The sequence below is a fragment of the Papilio polytes genome, unplaced genomic scaffold (genome assembly GCF_000836215.1).
Source record: "Papilio polytes unplaced genomic scaffold, Ppol_1.0 DF823399.1, whole genome shotgun sequence".
Classification (NCBI taxonomy): Eukaryota; Metazoa; Arthropoda; class Insecta; order Lepidoptera; family Papilionidae; genus Papilio; species Papilio polytes.
This window is the reverse complement of record NW_013525805.1, coordinates 438797-458072: the sequence shown is the minus strand read 5'-3', so window position 1 is coordinate 458072 and position 19276 is coordinate 438797. Positions and strand designations below refer to the sequence as shown.

At 31.6% G+C, this 19276-nt stretch overlaps 3 protein-coding genes across 4 annotated transcripts in view; 1 reads left to right on the top strand and 2 right to left on the bottom strand.

The window, feature by feature from the left end:
* The window catches only part of LOC106104904 (alpha-tocopherol transfer protein-like), a 14299-nt gene extending 4910 nt beyond the window's left edge, over positions 1-9389 (top strand). The window contains exons 2-7 of the mRNA XM_013285102.1: positions 1554-1645; positions 2496-2655; positions 5643-5898; positions 6357-6467; positions 7186-7322; positions 7993-9389. Coding sequence (XP_013140556.1) covers positions 1558-1645; positions 2496-2655; positions 5643-5898; positions 6357-6467; positions 7186-7322; positions 7993-8122 — 882 coding nt within the window. The 5' untranslated portion in view covers positions 1554-1557 and the 3' untranslated portion in view covers positions 8123-9389. The remainder of the gene's footprint in view (positions 1-1553; positions 1646-2495; positions 2656-5642; positions 5899-6356; positions 6468-7185; positions 7323-7992) is intronic.
* On the bottom strand, positions 5112-14832 carry LOC106104905 (alpha-tocopherol transfer protein-like). Of its 2 annotated transcripts, XM_013285105.1 has the most exons (8): positions 14725-14832; positions 13561-13639; positions 11641-11800; positions 10971-11217; positions 10486-10596; positions 10211-10344; positions 9381-9505; positions 5112-5390 (listed from the first exon to the last, which is right to left on the bottom strand). In XM_013285105.1, the coding sequence occupies exons 2-7, from the start codon at positions 13637-13639 to the stop codon at positions 9394-9396; spliced, it is 843 nt and encodes a 280-aa protein (XP_013140559.1). In that variant the 5' UTR covers positions 14725-14832; the 3' UTR covers positions 5112-5390; positions 9381-9393. The 2 variants fall into 2 exon arrangements, with proteins under 2 accessions (XP_013140559.1, XP_013140557.1); XM_013285103.1 differs by lacking the exon at positions 5112-5390 and having other exon boundaries at positions 9268-9505.
* A 2939-nt stretch (positions 14833-17771) lies between these two features.
* On the bottom strand, positions 17772-19061 carry LOC106104773 (UDP-GlcNAc:betaGal beta-1,3-N-acetylglucosaminyltransferase-like protein 1). The gene has a single exon (XM_013284904.1). The coding sequence runs from the start codon at positions 18853-18855 to the stop codon at positions 17812-17814; it is 1044 nt and encodes a 347-aa protein (XP_013140358.1). The 5' UTR covers positions 18856-19061; the 3' UTR covers positions 17772-17811.
* Between the last annotated feature and the right edge of the window lie 215 nt (positions 19062-19276).

Here is a 19276-nt window from a genome sequence, read left to right as displayed (position 1 = left end):
ATAGTTACGGTTCCCGTGGGATTCATTAATTTAGTTTTTTAATGTTTACTCGATCATTCTGCAACGGTGCAACATATCTTATTGAAATTTGTCACAGATATAAAACAAAGTCTGGAGTACACGTGGGATAAGCTTCATCCCCGAGAAATGTCCGGTTCCCGAGGGATACGCAGCTTTTTGTATTTTTTATAGTTTGTATGTTTTCTAATAGCACGCGTACGAAGTCGCGGGCAACAGCTCGTATATTTGTTAACGTAGAAACAAACGCTGTAATATTTTAACCGTCAACCGGTCTCAGATATACGATATTAATCTAATAAGTTATATTCTACAACTAGTTTGAATCACGTGTAGTCAACTGCACGTTTTACCTACTAACATAAATGACTATTATATACAAACCTGATACTCGTACGTTAGGTTAGCAAACATATAACTAACGAGTTAAACTTGTGCTTAGTTTTCATTAGTAAGAACATAATACACATATTTTCATTCAGGATTACACACAGTTCATTCCCATTCACAATTTTGTCTAGAAAAATCAATAGAAAGACAAAAGGCGTGAAATCTCTTAATTTTTACTTACACATTGTATTATTATTTTAGTATACTACGCAAATATAATTTCCGTTGTCTTATTTGCGAGCAAACACAGTTGGTATTGTTGACAAAACAGTAAGTGCAAACAATAGGATGCCTGCTAAGTGAATGGATGGTAATTTGTACATTGTTTGTAATTAAATTGAATGTTATGGATTGGATGGATAGAGATATTATCCGTAGAGTGCATTGTAGACTGTCGAATAGATAGAATATATACAAGCAAAAGTCTGTTTAAGAAATCATTAGAGTAATATAGTTGGGGAAAAATACGAATAGAGTAACGTCTTCAAAGATGGCTATGACGTATCATACGTGTATAACAAAATTCTTAAGGTTAACAGTCGTTAAAAAAGCTGATCGAGCGAGAAACTAACGATGTCCCAAAATTAAAAGCAAAGGAGCAACCGGTTCTAATCGTGATCATCAGATAAGTAAACCACGAGTAGAGTAATTCAAACTTTATGGCAGCTCCAAACACATTGTACAGAACACAATTTTAGGTTATGACAAAATACATGTTACTTGTTTTGACACATATCGTTATCTTTTTTTTTGCAAAGAGAATAAAAGGGATGAAAATATGTATTAAAACAAAGTGTCACAGAATTCGGAAACAACTGTTACAATAACTACATAAGTATCGTTAGCGATGACCTTCTACTTTACTTCGGAGAGTTACCTATTCTCGAGTTTTTCCCTGTCCGTAAATCACATCTGTCACAAGTATGATTACGCACATAAATAGATCAGGCTCAAGACTAGACCGTAATTAATATATTGAGATATAAAGATACGGACTGGAAACTTGCATGTAAAAGATTGTATTTATTTAATACTTTGTTATTTGATTTTAAATGATACATAGATTATGCGTCTCGGTTATGAAAAACATATTTTGTTTGGTGAATCTTGTTTTTTGTTTCGTTAATCTTATCTATTCTTTACAGCATCATGCCTGACCAAGAAGTAGAACACAACAAAGACATAGTCGCGATTAAAGATTGGCTCAGCAAGCAACCCCATCTACCGCACGACGTTGGTGAGTAGACATGCTCTGTTTTGCTCTCAGAATATTGCTTACTTAGCTTAGTGTAGAACTTCATAATAAACAGAGTAATTAGCTGCCTTCTAGTAATGATATTTTAATCAGATTTATAATTCAATGAACTGAATTAATGTCAGCGAAAGGAGCTGTTGCACCCGCGTACGTGCGGTTGCGATAATCTGTTGTAACGTTGCTCTATTGCACTTTGCGGTGCTGCAAAAATGTTGTCCATATTCTGTTACGTAATAAAAACAACTCGCCACTGTAATTAATAAAATATTGTAATGAACGAATTTTATCTTAAAATAATGCGTATTATTATTTTCATCACCAAAGTTAGTGGGTTTTATAAACAATCCTATGTCATTGAAAATAAAGCACATATTATAGATTGACGAGACAGCTTATTAACAATAATCTATATTAGACATACAGGTTTACGAATGAATTACACAATTTGTATACCATTCTATGCATCGGTCCTGTATTTAACGCTGATTTCCATGATTAATTTAAATTTGATAATTTTTGTATTGAAAGCAGGTATTATTTCCTTTTGCAATATCAATTTCTGTTTCATTCCTTACAAGCTGTTTCTGTGCGGCTTCATCGGCATGAAATTATAAACTTTATTAATTGTTTACATTTGTGAAAATTATAATAGCAAAGGTAAGGGACATCCCTCATGACAGTATTTTCCAAATTACATCCTTCCTAAGTATGAAGTAAGTGTTGGGATAAAAAAAATATTCAAAAACATACCTACATAACTAAGTATGTGTTTACGCTTTATTATATTAGTATCGAAGTAGTTATAGAAGTAAAATTGGTTGTTTTATTTCAGAGGATGTGCTGCTCCGTCGATTCTTTACCAGTTGCGGGTTCAGCTTGGAGCGTGCAAAACGCACCATCGACTTTTTCTTCACCATCCGCTCCACGGCGCCAGAGTTGTTCTGCAAGCGGGATCCTTGGTCGCCAGAGATAAGACGTGTCTTTGAAATTACGTGAGTGTAGAAAATCATTTTATTATAGAATAAAAAATTGCAAATAGTTTTGAGGCTATTATATGTCGTGGCTTTTTGTTATCACCATGTCATACTTAAATTAGAAATGTGCTAAGATTTAGAAGGATCTTTATTAGAGTTTGTAGCCTAAACGGCTGAACGCATATGGATAAAGTTTACCATTGATGTAGAGGATAGTCTGGAAGAATACAAAGACTACTTTTGTACTTTTTTCGAATTCAACGTCGACGGAGTCGCGGACGAAAGCTAGTATATCATATATCGTTTAACTAATAAGGGCTAGAACACACTGTGACTAACACTGTAAATGGAATCAATTGAACTGGAGTACTGTGGGTGGAAATATGGCGGCACGTCAGGCAACAAACAATACACAATACTACGCTCATGTACAACTTTATTGTTCTGTATTCAGAGTTAGTTCTACCGTGTTTAATATGCGAATAAAATTAACGTTATTGGAAAGCGTGCTTGGTGCATCCTAAATGACAACAGCAACGAAATATGAAGTGGTAGCTGGTGACAAAACGTAAGCAACAGTAAATTATTCCTTTGGTTGCGAGTTAAATTATTACTCGAAATTATTAAATAAGCAAGAAATATTAACCCTTTTCAAGATACAATTTCGTAGTACATACATTACACCTTTTAACACGCATTTAACTATATTTAAAAATTCATAATACTTAACACAATTTTAAGATAACTGAAAAAAAAATTGCGTAGAGACCGTTATTTATGCAATTTCACTTTCCTTCGTTAACATAATTTAGGCGTTCAATTAAAACGGGTTATACTGATCTTTTAGCCATAAAATGTAATATCTTAGCCTAATTTAAATTTGTAATTAAACCTCGAAACCTTGTCTTAAACAGGCAACGTTTAAATCAGATACATAAAGTTACCATTACAGAGGTTTCTTATTCACTGCAAAGTTTCACGCTTCAAAATGTAACATAAGACCCAATTACATAGATCTGGTTGAAAATTTCGTTAAACCAGCTACACACGTTACTTGCACAATACTACTGTTCAGTTAGAGCCGAAGGTGTGTAACCGACTTTTTTTACATTTTTAATTAATTACAACTCACATCATCGTTCAGTTAAGATATCAGAAAACGTAAATAATTAAAACAAAAACTATAAAAGATAACAAACGTCAATACTAGTTTGATTTTTTTTAAAAGTAAACACTTCTAGCACTGCTTACAGGAAATGAAGATGTAATAATAACGAAAAATAATGATGACATCAATGTACATATCGTTTATACAATGATCCCATAATTTATTCGGATTTCTTTTATATTTGAATCCATCCACCCATTTTCAATATTGTTTTCTACGACCTTCATCTCTCCGCTTCAATGTCCATACCACGCTAATCTTTTGTTTTTCAAGGAACACTGGCACTAGTTTTTATACTATCATATCATACTTCATATCATATAAATATTATAAATGCGAAAGTTTAGATGGATGGATAGACGTTTGTTAGAGTTTGTAGCCTAAACGGCTAAACGGATCTCGATGAAATTTGGCACAGACGTTGAGGATAGTCTAGAAGAACACGTAGGCTATTCACTTTCTTTCTTTTTGATTCCACGTGAACGGAGTTGCGGACGAAAGCTAGAAGTTTATAAATATTCGATTATTATTAATCTTGTGAGCAGTTTTCTAATGCACGTATGCTTGACCCAGTAGTGGTAGAGTTCATTGACCTGTCTGCATCAACGTGTCCATATTTTGTAACGTTAATTATTGCTACACTCTTGCATATCGCTGACTGATTTAACGCGAACATTTTACTGCTACTTAGAGACGTATAGCAGTTATTTAAAGACTTGCTTAGTGTAGATTACCCATAATAAATCTACACTGAAGAACATTATTAGTGATAACATCGCAATATAAGTTCAACATTTCAAATTTCGCAATGATGAAATCAAATTAATATTGATTTCGAAACGACGTAATTCATTTATTTAACGGAATTTTTAATTATGATCATGTTGCTCTCTCTAACCTTGTAAAGAATCTCTAACCTCTATCTTTATAAATCCATATGGCATTCTAACTATAAAAAGTACATTCATAAATTAATATACACCAATAAATGAAGACTAACTAAGAGAATATCTATAATTTCTTTCTCTAAAAAAAACTATGCCAATCTGTTCGATGTATAAAGACGGACTTTATCATTACGAATCTTGTTAATTAACTTTTAAGGTAACGTCTTCTAAAATGAAAGGGGAATGAGGAAAATAGATAAAACTCCAAGAGCTATTGATGAAAGTCTACACTACAAAAAGAGTGTGTTCCCAATAGCTTGAGAATACGCCCTTCATTCTGATAATTATGTCAATTTATCCTTTTGTGGTTGTGAATGTCACATTACAAAATGTTAAGGCTAAATAATAATACAACGTAATCCGTTATTTCTTTTATTTTGTTTAATGTTGAAGTAACACCGTATCTCCGGTTAGTGAGTTATTTCGTAAACATGTTTACGTTACAAAACTATCGAGTACAAGACGAAACATATTTATGTAACTCTTAAAACAATATTATTTTCGATAGCATCTTCGTGTAGTGAGTATACACTTTCGTAACAGTAATTGTGACCTTAAATACGGTAAAGACATTTAATTATGCTTTCGTAATATTCTGTTCTGCCATTGATTGCTTTATTTGTTTTAAAACGCCCTAACTGAAACAAAATCACAATTTTATTCACAATACTTTTAAACGTTTTTTGTAGCCTATATCTATGTCACCAGTACATTTATAGATAGTATCTCCTACAATTAAATCTACCGCTGTTGGCGCAGTGACTCAAAGTGGATTTTGCTTTCTACATAAGAGAAAACCAAAGCCAGAAATCCCGCTCTGTCTATAGTAATAAAATCTACCAAACACTTTTATAAAATAGAAGATATAACTCCAAATGAAATTCTTTCAGTGACATGCTTCCCCTACCTTATAAGACGCCGGAGAATTACAAAGTCTTTATTTACCGTCTGAACAATCCAGAATTGGATTTGTTTAACTTCATCGACGCTGTGAAGACATTCTTCATGCTCGCTGACACCAGGCTAACAGAAGAGGACGATATACCTTCAGGGGAGATACCGATCTTTGACTCTGCTAATGTTAGTCTCAAGTTTATTGGCAAAGTAAACCTGTCGGTTCTGAGAAAGTACATGCTGTATACACAGGTTAGTTAGAACAAATGACTACAACTGTCACATTTTCGAACAAATTGTTGCTTTTAAAACGATTTTAGAGTCAGTAGTTGTTAAAGTTTAATATAATTTTCTCTACAAACCGGCCCTTTGATGGTCAAAGGGACAATTTGTCAAGAAAACTTTATGTCGTTGGAGAATATTCCGAGAGTTTGCATATTATCGAGCTCTTTATTAATGTATCTTTACCATTATACAGAGAAGGGATTTGTATATTTGAAACAATTTCTACGTTATTCCTGAGTAACAAAGAGGATGTATTGTTATTATAATATAAATGACTTCTCTTAGGAGAAACCGCTTGGGATAATGATAAGAGGTAAAATAACTTTAACTGTCTCATTATTAGGTTGAGTTTCCAAAGAATATTCTTGCTAGTATTCTAGTATTTAGCCGGTATGTTCATTAAACTTTTTAATGTATTCAATCAGGAGGCGATTCCGATCAGGCTTAAGCAAGTGCATGTCATCAACGCTCCAGCGTATATAAGCAAAATATACGCTTTATGCAAGCCTTTCCTCAAATCTGAAGTCGCTAAGTTGGTAAGTGTTGCGTATTTTTAGGTTAATGTGTTAACAGAGTTCGATCAACCTACCACTTTACCTTCTCTTTCAATGGGCAATATGCATATGACGCCAAATTGCACCAAACTTTTTTTAAGTATACATTATAACTATAAAAATTCCTGCAAAGATTTTTTTTAAATATCATGTGATTTAGTGGCAAAATTTAATCATTAAAAAGTGTCTTTTTTCAAATACCCTCGCTAAGTTCTAAAACGCACACTATTGGTCGAAGCAAATGGCTTATCTAATATGGCGTCGCTGTATTGACAATACACAGTTCATTTACGTTAATTTATAAAGAAATGCACTCTTGAAGTATTTTACTGTAAACACGATATCAAAATTAACTTTAAAATAAAAAAAATAATGAATAGAATTATTAATTACCACTTATTTGTACCACGAATAATAACAGATTGAACTAAGTTTCAAAGGAGTAAAACTCAAGTTACGTAGTTCGGAAACGCATTTCATAAAGTTATGAAACCAATAACACTTACAATTGGTTAAAGGTAGCTGGGAAACCGGCCATAATAGCTACAAAATATGATAATAAAATAGAAAAATAGAAGTAAGTTAATATTTAAAAAAAAACAAATCTAAATGTATGAAGTAAGCGGCCAGCTCCTAGAAAAGTAAATATGTTTTGAAAACGTATTTTATAATACAATTTTTATTAATATAATATTTCCAGGTAAAGTTCCACGAACCGAACTCTAGTACGTTGTACAAAGACGTACCACAAGAGCTGTTGCCATTGGAGTACGGCGGCAAAGCCGGCAGCGTGCAGCAAATCAAACGCTACTGGATAAAGAGAATCGAGGCTAAAAGGTAAAAGGATCGTTGGTATACTCTTGCCTAAGGCTGACAATTTCTTATCTTGACATCGTTGAGTTTTGTAATACGTATAATATTCTATTAAATGAGTTATGACAACCATATCCTACTTCTATGTAGAAAAATGTCTCCTTGAAATGTTATAATGAAATAATATTACTAGATGAGTACACAAAAAACAATTTTGCGCTTGTTTTTATGTTAGCAAGAAAAAGAACAAAACATTTCAAATAGTGAACGTAGCTTTGAATATTGAGATTTGTTTTAGAATTTTTTTATTGTCTAAGGTCAAAGATTCGATGTTGAATGGATGTTACAACTTAAATATAACTTAACTTTCTTTTTTCACCAAAACATGTTAATTCATCGCTATTATCTACAAAATAGAGGTCATTCGACGAACCGTATTTTCGAAAGTAAAAAAGTGGAACACTGCACAAAATGTTTATTATTTTATCAAGTATATTTTTTAAGAACGTATTTTTTGCCAAATATTATTAAATACAACATTATTTGGACATTTTGTTATTTATTACTAGACAGATTAAATTATAATACATTTATATTTAAATACGATTTGTAATTTTTCCTGTATAATATTCATTCTTTAGTATAACGATATGACCTTTTGCATTTGAACATTTTGTCCTAATTTCTTTTTCAGAGATTGGTTCCTAACAAACGACCAGAATTGGAGTGTGGATGAAGCAATGAGACCGACAAATTGCAAAGACGATAGAACGGACCAAGTACGAGATCTGCCGGGCTCCTTCCGCTCTTTGGCCTTGGATTAAAAATTACCCTGTCATTATTATTTGATGTAAATTAATCTGTATTACCCAAAAAAAAATAATTGGACACTGTTTAATTAAATACCGTTTTTAATACTTTGACGGCCGATGATTGATATTATGGACCTCAAGGTGGTTACTTGTTTCACCATAAATGAGATTCATCTTACTGTTTTCTGAATAAGTACTTTATTTTTTGCTGGTTAAGATCGCATTTGGCATCCACGCATATTGTTTGAATAACCATGATATTTATAAATCCGCGACAGACGCTAATCTCGGGATAAAAAGGTTTGTTTAAACTAAAATGTTTTTTTAAACACTGTCTATTTTTTATAGTTGGACCCAATGTTTTTCAAACTGTAGAAACAGAGACTGCAATATGTATGAATGCAAATGTCTATTCAGTGGAACTCTACTGTTACACGTCGTAATTGCGCGACATATTTTATACTAATTGTTTAAAGTTGATGATTTTTGACCCCGTTTTAAAGCTATCTCGACAGCAATATGGCAAATAGATAAAAGGCGATACAAATAGCCTAATAATAAATTACTTGTGTACGAAAAATCTATTTACAAGATATATTTTATATTTAAATCTTGATTTTAATATCGCTCTACAAATATCGTAGAGCGCATTAAACTTAGCAGAACCGAGTTCTTGTATGAATTAATAGGTTAATAATTAAGTGAAAAATCAATATTACCCATAATAACTGTACATTTTATCAATTTCATTCAATTTATGTCAATAAAATAGTCAAAAATATGTTTTTTGAAACTATACCTTTACGGTTTTTTTCTCCGTATGAACTTTTCTATTATTTGCTTCACACAGTAATATCTGAGCATGCTTTAGTTTAGTTATTTAGTTATTTTTCTTTTAGTTTAGCTCTTATTTGTTTAGTTGACGATATTTCTTGTTATAGAATCAAAAAAGATTCCTAGTATGTATCATGATTTAGACGGTGCAAGCGTTAGTTATATTAATTGACTTTTAAGACAATATTCAGCTATCTAGCTAAAGCAAACTTCTTAACCAGGTCAGAGTTTGTGATTAGTTACTTAAATGTAGCTTCCGATCTTGAAGCAGCTTACCCCATATTAATGTTTATTTAACCTTCAATATTTTAATAATAGAAAACTTGTGTAAAAATATAAAAATGTATTTAAAGTCATTTGATAAATATATCAAGAAGCTTAAAATCTACCATCACAATGTTTGTAAAACTTAATCTATTGTAAAATAAATCCTTACTTTAATAACAAGTCTAGTCAATGCATAACGTCTTAAAAGAACCGTTCATTGCATTTTCGAATGAGTTGTTCTTCGATTTCTTTTTCAGATCTGCTTTCCATAGATTATCGTTTAAAAACCTTGATCTGTAAAAAAGAAAAGAGTTAAGACTAATTACAAGATAATTTAATTAGAACAAGCATCAAGTAGTGGACCGCCTAATATTAGTTTGTCGGACCGGATACCTAAGGACATTTGCAACACCACTGCTATTTTGTTTAATTCAGTATACATATAATATGGAGGTACTATAATTAATAATACTCGTGTTGTTTACTGGAAGGAAAAACCAAAATTAAATGCCATTAACTGGTTGTCTTGATTCTATGAATTTTACGCTACATCAAAATGCCTCCGCTAATTACACAACCAAAAAATACAGATGTTAAATACAGATTCAAAATAGCTTTTACACACATATAGTTAATTTGTTATTAAAAGTTGGTGAGATAGATTCAAAACAGTCTGAACTCAGAAAAAAACTCGAAAAAAAAATTGCTAGAGTTATATAACTAGTATTTGCTTTCGTATTCTTTTACGTGAAATATTCCGAAGATCTGTACTTTTTTACATGGATTCTTGTATATATAATATTCCTATTATAAATTATTGAAATCTATATAGAAAAAAGTAAGATAAACGAACTCAAATAAGGTTTCGTGAATCTCTTAGAAATATATAACTTTACACTGTCGTGGTTTTTACAAATGCAATGTTGGTAACAATTCAATCGTGGTAAGAAACCCGTATCTTACGAACATTACATCTTTTAGTAAATTAATAATATATACCTCTGCTCTTGAATTTGCTCAACCCAGCCTTTATGTTGAGCCTTAATACTTTCTGCTTCGCCTCCGTACTCTGAGGGCAAATATTTCCTGTCTATGTGTTTATATAAGCTCTGGCTATCGGGCAGAAATCGTATCTGGAAATGACAAATAATTAATAACATACATACAGTACAATAATTTGCAAAATGTAAGCAAATAAATAATAAACAATAATCAAGTGTCTTTAAAAAGTTAAATTATTATTATAGGATATCATTACATTTTAAGCTACTTACAATGTTGCAAATTTCAGAGGGTAATACCGGTTTAACTAAAGCGAACAGTTTGTCATAAAATGACGGTGCATTTATTGCATAGATTTGTTTAACACGTACTGGCAATCCTTCCTGAAATAATGTAACATTAATTAAGTATTTTCAAGTTTGTACAATATTCAAATTAATACAATAGTCTAAATTATTAATAAAATTATAAACAAAATAAGGTGTGGCACTCATTGACGTGAATCTTTGGTTCGGACGTGAGAAGATTGGAGATCGAACGTGGATCGCAGGATCGGAACGGAGAAGTTCCAGATAAACTTATTGATAGAATAAGCAGGTAAAATTAATTTTTTAAGTATATTTTTATCTCCAGATACCAGTATTAGACGTATTGTTCAAGAAAGGTGCTATAATGCTGTTTGGTAGTTTTATTATGTAGATACATAATAGATATAATAGATTATACAATTAATTAAATATGAAATTTAAAATCTTACCAATAAATACATGAAAAATTCTCTAACGAAAAATATGTTTATCTTAGAAACCATTCTCAAGGAATAATTTTTCATATCAAGAATTATGATGTGGCCTTCAGGTAAGAACTTTTGTTCCATTAACCACATATCTGCCTGCAAGGAGAAACTCTTCAAGATATCGTAGAATTGAAACTTTTCCAGGCTCGGATCTTCAAATTGATGTATTAAGATTTCATCTTCACCAGCCTCATGTGTGGAAACGTTCCTGTAAAGAGAAAGTTAATACGGTCTATAGAATGGATATGATGGTGCGTTTAAAATAAGTTCCAACATGACCTCTATCTGTCAAAAATTGACAACAATTATAACTATTAGAGTGGGGCGAACATCTTGGACAAAACTATCGCACAAATGTTGTGCGATTGTCAATTGTTTTGTGGCCAACTTAACTGACAACTAAAACACGAGTTGTGTGCGCGCCTCCATACGAGTATAAGCTCAAAAGACTCAAAGCGAGTCTAAAGTTGTGCCATATTTTAGTTTCAGGTGTGCGCACGCTCTTAATCTCGCCTATATAGATTAATGTACTAACTGTCATTTTTTATAAATACTACACGGACGTGCATTTTGTCATCTTTTGTTCTTAAATTAGAGAAGAGTCAATATTTAATTGGTTTGATTTGCTTACGTAATAGAGAATGCGGTCTTTATGTTCGGTGATATCGGGTCCCTCAATGAATAGATCTCTGACATGAGACTGCGCGTCGAACAAAACCTTTCAATGCACTTCTTTGTACGCTCCAAGCTACCATAACAGCTGTGCAAAAACTTTTCCAACATGAAATCGTCTGTAATTAAAATGGTTCAATTAAATAGCTATTGGTTGTATCATACTATTTATTACTTATTTCCTAAACATTTATTTTATACTGGATCAGGCCCAGGCCAACCCGCGACTGTAGTGCCTCAGATGAAGATGAACTGTTTATTTTTGACTAGCTATTCCGTTGCGGCTTCATACACAGGTACTTACAAAAATATCATTTTATCGTTTACATTTGTCATTTTATCAATTGCAAATGTCTAAATTATATGACATGATAACAATCGATGGCAATCTTGAATCCTTGATGTTGGCAGCAACTTATGGTCTTTTTCCCACATTAGGATTTTTATCCAATTTATTTACCAACTAAGTTTAATAGCGTGAAAATATATAGCCTACAGCGTTAAGTAAGTGTAGGGCTTTTTATTAAAAAAATAATTATTTAAAAATATGCTAATTGATGACATCTTTAGCAACATTGTGTGTTTACGCTTTATTATAATAGTATAGAAGTATAGACTGATGACATCTTTGGCAATAAAGAATTGTGTGTTTACGCTATTATAATAGTATAGATATAGATGACTTATTCACTATCGATTCGATAGTGAATAAGTTATGAATTCAGGACCCAAAATTGTTACCGTTGAATCATCGAACGGCATTATTTGAAAAACATTCCTTAAACGTACAAATTATAATAAATCTGTGTGTTTGTAATTTAAAAGACAATTAAAGGACCGTGCTTGTTCTTTTATTATAAAAATATTGCATAATTTACTTTTCAATTAATAATGCTATATATGGATGCTATTTATCTCTTAACAATCTGATAAACCTGTGTGCAAATTAAAAATAGTCTTTAAAAAAACGTGCTCCGATATAATTATGGTTTTTCTTCAAAAAATAATTTTTATAGTGATGTATATCATGATAATTATAGCTTAATGTGCAAATATGTATTATTACCATACAATTACGGTTGGAAACTCAAATTAAAGGATTGCAATTGAATATTTAAAATATGTAAATTGTTCCGTGACATTGCCGGGTTAACAATTTTTACATCATATTTGTCGACAATCACTTGGTAGCTGAATTCAATTCTGTTCAGCTGAGAAACCGCCATGACGTGCCAAATAGGGCCCTGAAAGATGATGCTTGTATTTTCTCTATAACTTTTTTTATATTTTTGTTTATATTTGTAATAAATCATACTGATCTTACTAATATTATGAATGCGAAAGTTTAGATGGATGAATGGACGTTTGTTAGAGTTTGGTATAGACGTAGAGGGTAGTCTGGAAAAACACATAGACTATTCCTTTTTTTTATATTCCACGCGGACGGAGTCGCAGGCGAAAACTAGGAATGTTATAAGCATACTGTAGTAGTGCTAGCAATCATTTAATTTTAAAAAATAGGCAGCTAATCAGATTTAACTTTTAATTGCAACATAAAGCCTATTTTTTGATTTCAACACCACATGCTGGCGATGAACAATTAATCGACCCAAAAAGAAAACAATCCTAATGAGCCGATTCATAGGTGGAACGATCGGCTTAATAGAAAACATCCCACATGCTTTAGCATCGTTTTTCTACAGACATGTTTTAATTTAAATTGTCTGCAAAGACAAAACATTGTTCATTTTATTTCATTTTTCAAAGACCGATAACTATTCTTACACTGGTGTTTCGTCAGTGCAAACTCACGGTTTGAATGTTCCAAATTGTTTTATTTGAATTCTAAAAGCGAATAATATGAGTAATTTGACCTTACCAATGTCTTTTGGTAGGTGAGGTTCTTTCGCAAGCCATTCTCTCATAGAGATAACTTCTTGTTGAAGGTCTTGTGGCATCTATAAGCATAAATTATAGCTATTATTATTATGTACAACAATTTAACTTACAATAGATGTTCCAAAAAATAAACTATTTGTTAATTGAAATATCAGATGGGTATCTAAATGTACACGTGTGTCAGGAAAACAATATGAATCGAATACCAACGTACTCATTCAAATGGGTCCAGTTGATACAGAGGAATAATATATCACTTCTATGTCAAACAAGTTTAAGACTAAAAAATCTTAGGATATATTTGTTACTTTACATAATTTAATTTAAATTCGTTTTAATGATGTTTGTCACAAATTGGATCTGTTTTAAAAATATCCCACGTTATTAATCATCATTAGATAAGGTCAAACAGAATTTGGCGTCAGCAATTCTGGTTTTTGTTCAAGTTGTAAAGTTGGTAACGTTGTATGACATAGTTTTTAATTAAAATGATGATTTTATGATCATTACATAATGCCAGCATATTAATAAAATTTTTACTCAGTTCACATTTGTTTCTGGTTTATTATACGACAAATTAAATGGGGAGATTTTGTATGTCTTTGTTTTAGGATTACTTATAAACAATTAAAAATAGAACGAGATATTGCGTGGAATAAAAAAAATATTATTCGTTCTTAGGTTTTAAAAAATGATTAGAATTTTCTTTTTCGGGTGCCATAAAGTGTTATTATTGTTACAGTATTTGATCAAACGTAAACAATATAACTATTGATTTGATAGCAGACATAAAAGTGTCCTCTTTTGATAACAAAATTCATAAGAATAGAATACATTATTTGCTAATAAAATGTAACCCAAAACTCCCTATTGAACACATTCCAATCACTCCCAGAGGAAGGATATTCGAACAACTCCATTATTAAAATCAGTTTAGTAGTAGTCAGTTTACTTAGTTTAGTACTTACTTAGGTTACTTAGCTTATTCAGTTTACGGTCCAATAGTTACAATTAAACTTGCATAGGTACATACAACCCTACACCCATACTCACGAAAATAACATCACATCCCATAACCCTTGCTTGCCAGTGCAATACACAATCTGAGATAGAAAACAAGTGCCAATTGAAAATTATCACTCACCGTAATTTTGTAATTCAAATGATTTAGCAACGTATGACGAAAACTCCGCACAACCTCGACTACGAGAATACGATACGATAGGAAAAAGACAACTGGCCGTCTGTCCGAGGTTCTAGTGCATATGTAAACTTTATGTCAAGGTCACGCGTGTCAGAGAAACTAGATTTTTTTTGTTTAGGCTTCTAGACGCGAAGGGCGTTCACCTGATGCTAAAGAGCCGCATTACTACGGTGACCGCTACTCGTGCTTATAGATAGCTCCTAGAAATTTATCTGCTTTGTTGCATGGAGAAGAAATCTCTTTATTTTCTTATTACATTTTCATCTCGTTTACTCATGTCATTAGATATACATGAATTTCACCTCGCGGGATGTTAAGATATAGAAGAAATTTTGTAATGATTATTCTTCTTATTTCCCTTGGCTGTTCCCTTCTATATAATTTACATTTACAACATTTGACTATACGATTTCGAATTTAATAGACAGAGATTAAGGTAAGTACAATTGTTAGCAAATAGTAAAACTTACCACAGCCTTGAATTACTGTCACTGAAGTATGTTTCATAACTTTAGCATATAGCGAAACTAATAGCTTTACAACTAGCTAGGTCAATGGTAACCTTGCTAGGATGCTAGATTTCACATTAAGAAAGTAAAATGTTAAAGAATACGTCACTTTATTCGGTATATTTTCTCCGCATTTCTAATTATAATCTGATCAATTGATCGATTGTAAAGAATAATTTTAATGTAGACACATAGATTCCTGTACACAGTGTCGATCACTATAATAGTAGTAAGGTTGTATTTGAACAGGAAATAATTGGATACCTAGATATAGAATGGAATTGCAAAGCGAAGTATCGGAAACAATCTACGACAGCTTTTTTGAGGCTGACCAACATTAATAATGCAGTCCTCCGATTTCAGTTATAGCTTAGATCTTAATTTTAACATTGCGAGTTTCTAAGACGATATGTTTTAAGAATATCTTAGGCCACCTAAGGCAGTATCTACCAGCTTGTAAACCAGTTTTTTATATTGTGAATAGCGACCCACATTGGGGTCAGGGAATCTATATTTGGATCTTATCTTGAAATGAAATTATTTTTCCTTCATCCAGTAAGGGTAATCGTTTTTTTTTTAACTTAAAATAATTATACCTGGTCCCTTGAAGTGATCGTTTTGGCTCAATGAAACTTATATATAAATAATATGTAAATAACTGGCATCGTTAAAGCTATTTTTGATCCTAAATAAATTAATTTCCTTTTTGATGTTTTCGTTCGGTGAACGAAACCGTGTCCAATTATTCGATGGAATAATTTAATATATTTTCCAGACTAACGTTTGATCTTTTAAATCAGATTGATTGATTTAATCTTTGTCAATTCAATAAACATTTAGAAATGAGGACCTTGATGAATATTTTGCAAACGTTAAAAGCCCTATAGCTTAGTCGTTACAACGTAATTAAAGTCTCTAACTTCGATTCTAAAAGTACGTTTATCAAATAACATTTATTGACACGTGATCTTCGTTGAAAGCTTTATTAACCGTTGTATATTTGTTAAGAAGATATCCACGGAAATATTCACAAGGTGATATCACATTTATATATACAATTTTTCGACTTCTTAAGATTCAATGTATAATTATTTTTTGTTCTGTACCAATTGTTTCTTATTCCCACGCTTATCTATATAATTTGTAAAGATATTGTATAAAAAGTGCAGTTCTTGATATTTATAAATTAATTAAGTATATATCCCATGTGTATACTTAATTGCTTTACAAATATTAAGCTTTGAAGATATGTGTATTAATTATCTCCTGAAGCATTCACCCAATTAATCTGTAATTAGTCCTTTGTTATGAACCGAGTCTTTGTTTAGTGAGCAAATTCAATTTCATTTGTGATATTAATTATGTTATAATTTAGGATATAAGCCATCTTTTGACCCTTTATCTTTGTACTCTACGGTAGCGTGTTACGTTGAGACTGAAAGTTTGTCGCAGTAATTTATCTCAAGGTTCCCTCGTGCTTACCTTATTAATTACAGTATAATTTCTGATACAAAGTTCGATTAGTGTTTACGATTAATGACTACAAATCACTTAATTTTATATTAGTCTTGTACTTTTAATCACTCACATTATTGGATAGAGCATTAGTAAAAAAACATCTGAGGATTTACCAAAATTAAAAACGCAAAACCTTTGTAAGTTATCTCAACATATATTGTCGTCTTTCCTTTTTTAAGGAACAAAGATGAGATATGATTTCGTACAGCTTTTCCGGTAGTGGAAACTCGCAATAAAGTACGAAACTGGTTAAAAAATGATTACAATAATGTACAAAGACCCAGGCAAATATAGTTATACATTTCATAACGCACGGAATATGTATTAGCTAGTAAAGATCAACTTCAGTTTCAAAATGAAAAATTCCTTTCTTTCCAACTTTGAAAACTGTAACGTCGAGTCAGGCGGTAAAATTACAGTCCCCATCTCATTTGTATTCTTGAACTTCGCCTAAAACCAATGATATATTTGTCTGAGACGACAAAGATGTGTGTGTCTAACATTTCGAGAGTCATTTCGTATTTTTCGCTAGTTTTAAATTAAATAAAAATTCTGTTATAACTATTGTAATTTTTTAAGTACAACTCAAGAAATATTCTACAATATTATAATATACGAGGAAAACGTTAGTTATGAGTGTGGAAGAATACACCGGTAGAGGTAGACCTAGAAAGAGATGGATGGATTGCGTGAAAGGTGACATGATCAAAAAGGGAGTGATGATTGAGATGACATATGACAGAGTTTTTTGGAGGACAAAAACCTGTTGTGCCGACCCTACGGGAATAGGATAAGGAGGATGTTGATGATCATGATGAACTCAAGAAATATTCTGGTACAAAAACCTACGCTAATGATTCAGAAAGAGCTCCCAATCGATTTACACAGCTTGGAAGAAGATGACATTGAGAAGATGTGGGACATAATTTAGAACCAAAAATGTTCAACTGTAAATAAAGCTTTTATTACCAGTGTTAAATATAATATTATTTTATTAAAATTATCCAAATAAATAATAATCTCTTCCTTCTAAAAGATTCAATGATTGAAGATTCCTTTCAAAATCACCATTAGTCAGATCTAATTTCATACAAATAATAATTGGAAGTTTTGCTTCAGTAAAATGTACAACAGGCAATTTAATCAATACTTTTCTTTGTTTTGAACAATATAATTCTATCACAGAACCTATTTTCTTTTTATCTACATCACAAAATCCAAGAACTTTATTTCGGTTGTTAGGAGTTAGAGATCTTACAAATTTTCTTCCACTTTTGCCTGCATTCCAAACTGTAAACTGTTTCCATTGTGATAAGACAATTTTTTCAAGTCTATGCAACTGAATCAATTGTATAGCTTTTCTTGAAATTGAAAATGTTGTAGAATATTTGTGATAAGTATAATTAACCAATTCCTTGTCTACTCTGTGCAATTCTCCACCTCTGTCAATATGAGCATAAAAAAATATAAGATCCTCTGGTGTTCCTTGCCCTGTCTCAACAAAACCTCCCACATTATCATATACAGATCTATGACAAAACCAAGTAGGCATTAGTATTGTAGGGCCATATGAAAGATATATTTGTTGCTTTAATTGTAAAGACTCCAAAGTATTAGCCCAACGAACAAACCTCGGTGTTGAGTTTATCGGTGTTCTAGTCACCTTACTACCTATCAGAGTATTAGTGTTAAACCTTGCATAATTCCATTGCAATAGTACTCTATCTGGATGCATTGAATCATCAATATCTTGAAAACATAAATATAAACCAGAACTTATCCTAACAGCACCATTTTTGGCTGCGCCTACGCCTTTAGGGTCTTCGGACCCTGTTATGAGAAAATTTATTTCACGTTCCTTAAAGTATTGTGCCCATCTTTGGAGTAGTTCGTCCGTATTGTCATTGCTTCCATCATTAAAGGCAACAATTTCTACATTTGTCAACGTTTGAAATATAGTTTGATTAGCAATCGACTTCATGCAGCCATTTATCCATTGTGCTCCATTATGGACAGGAATTATAATAGATATATCTATAGTCATTATTCAAAAATATACATCTCATTTTAATACATTTGGTATTAATACGTAAACACAACATATTATAAAATACTTCTCTATATCCGCTATCAATTTCATATATTTTGATTTAAATTGTAAACATTTTATTATCATTATCACAGACAAAACTTGTAATCATTTTCATTTGAATTCAATTCAATTTTATTTCTATGAGTGACAAACAGACCATCTGAGACAGCTGACAGACTGTCCTGTCAGTGTCAGCTCAATTGCACAGTCACAAGAAATAGAAGAAAAATTATTGTACAGTTAAACGAATATTAGAAAACCCTTATTTTCCTAAGAAATCTTATTTTTTTACCATTTTTTGTGTACTGTTCGATTATCATCTTTCTGAAATCTTTGCGTTTTAATCGGATTTTACGGTTTATGTGACGTTAAA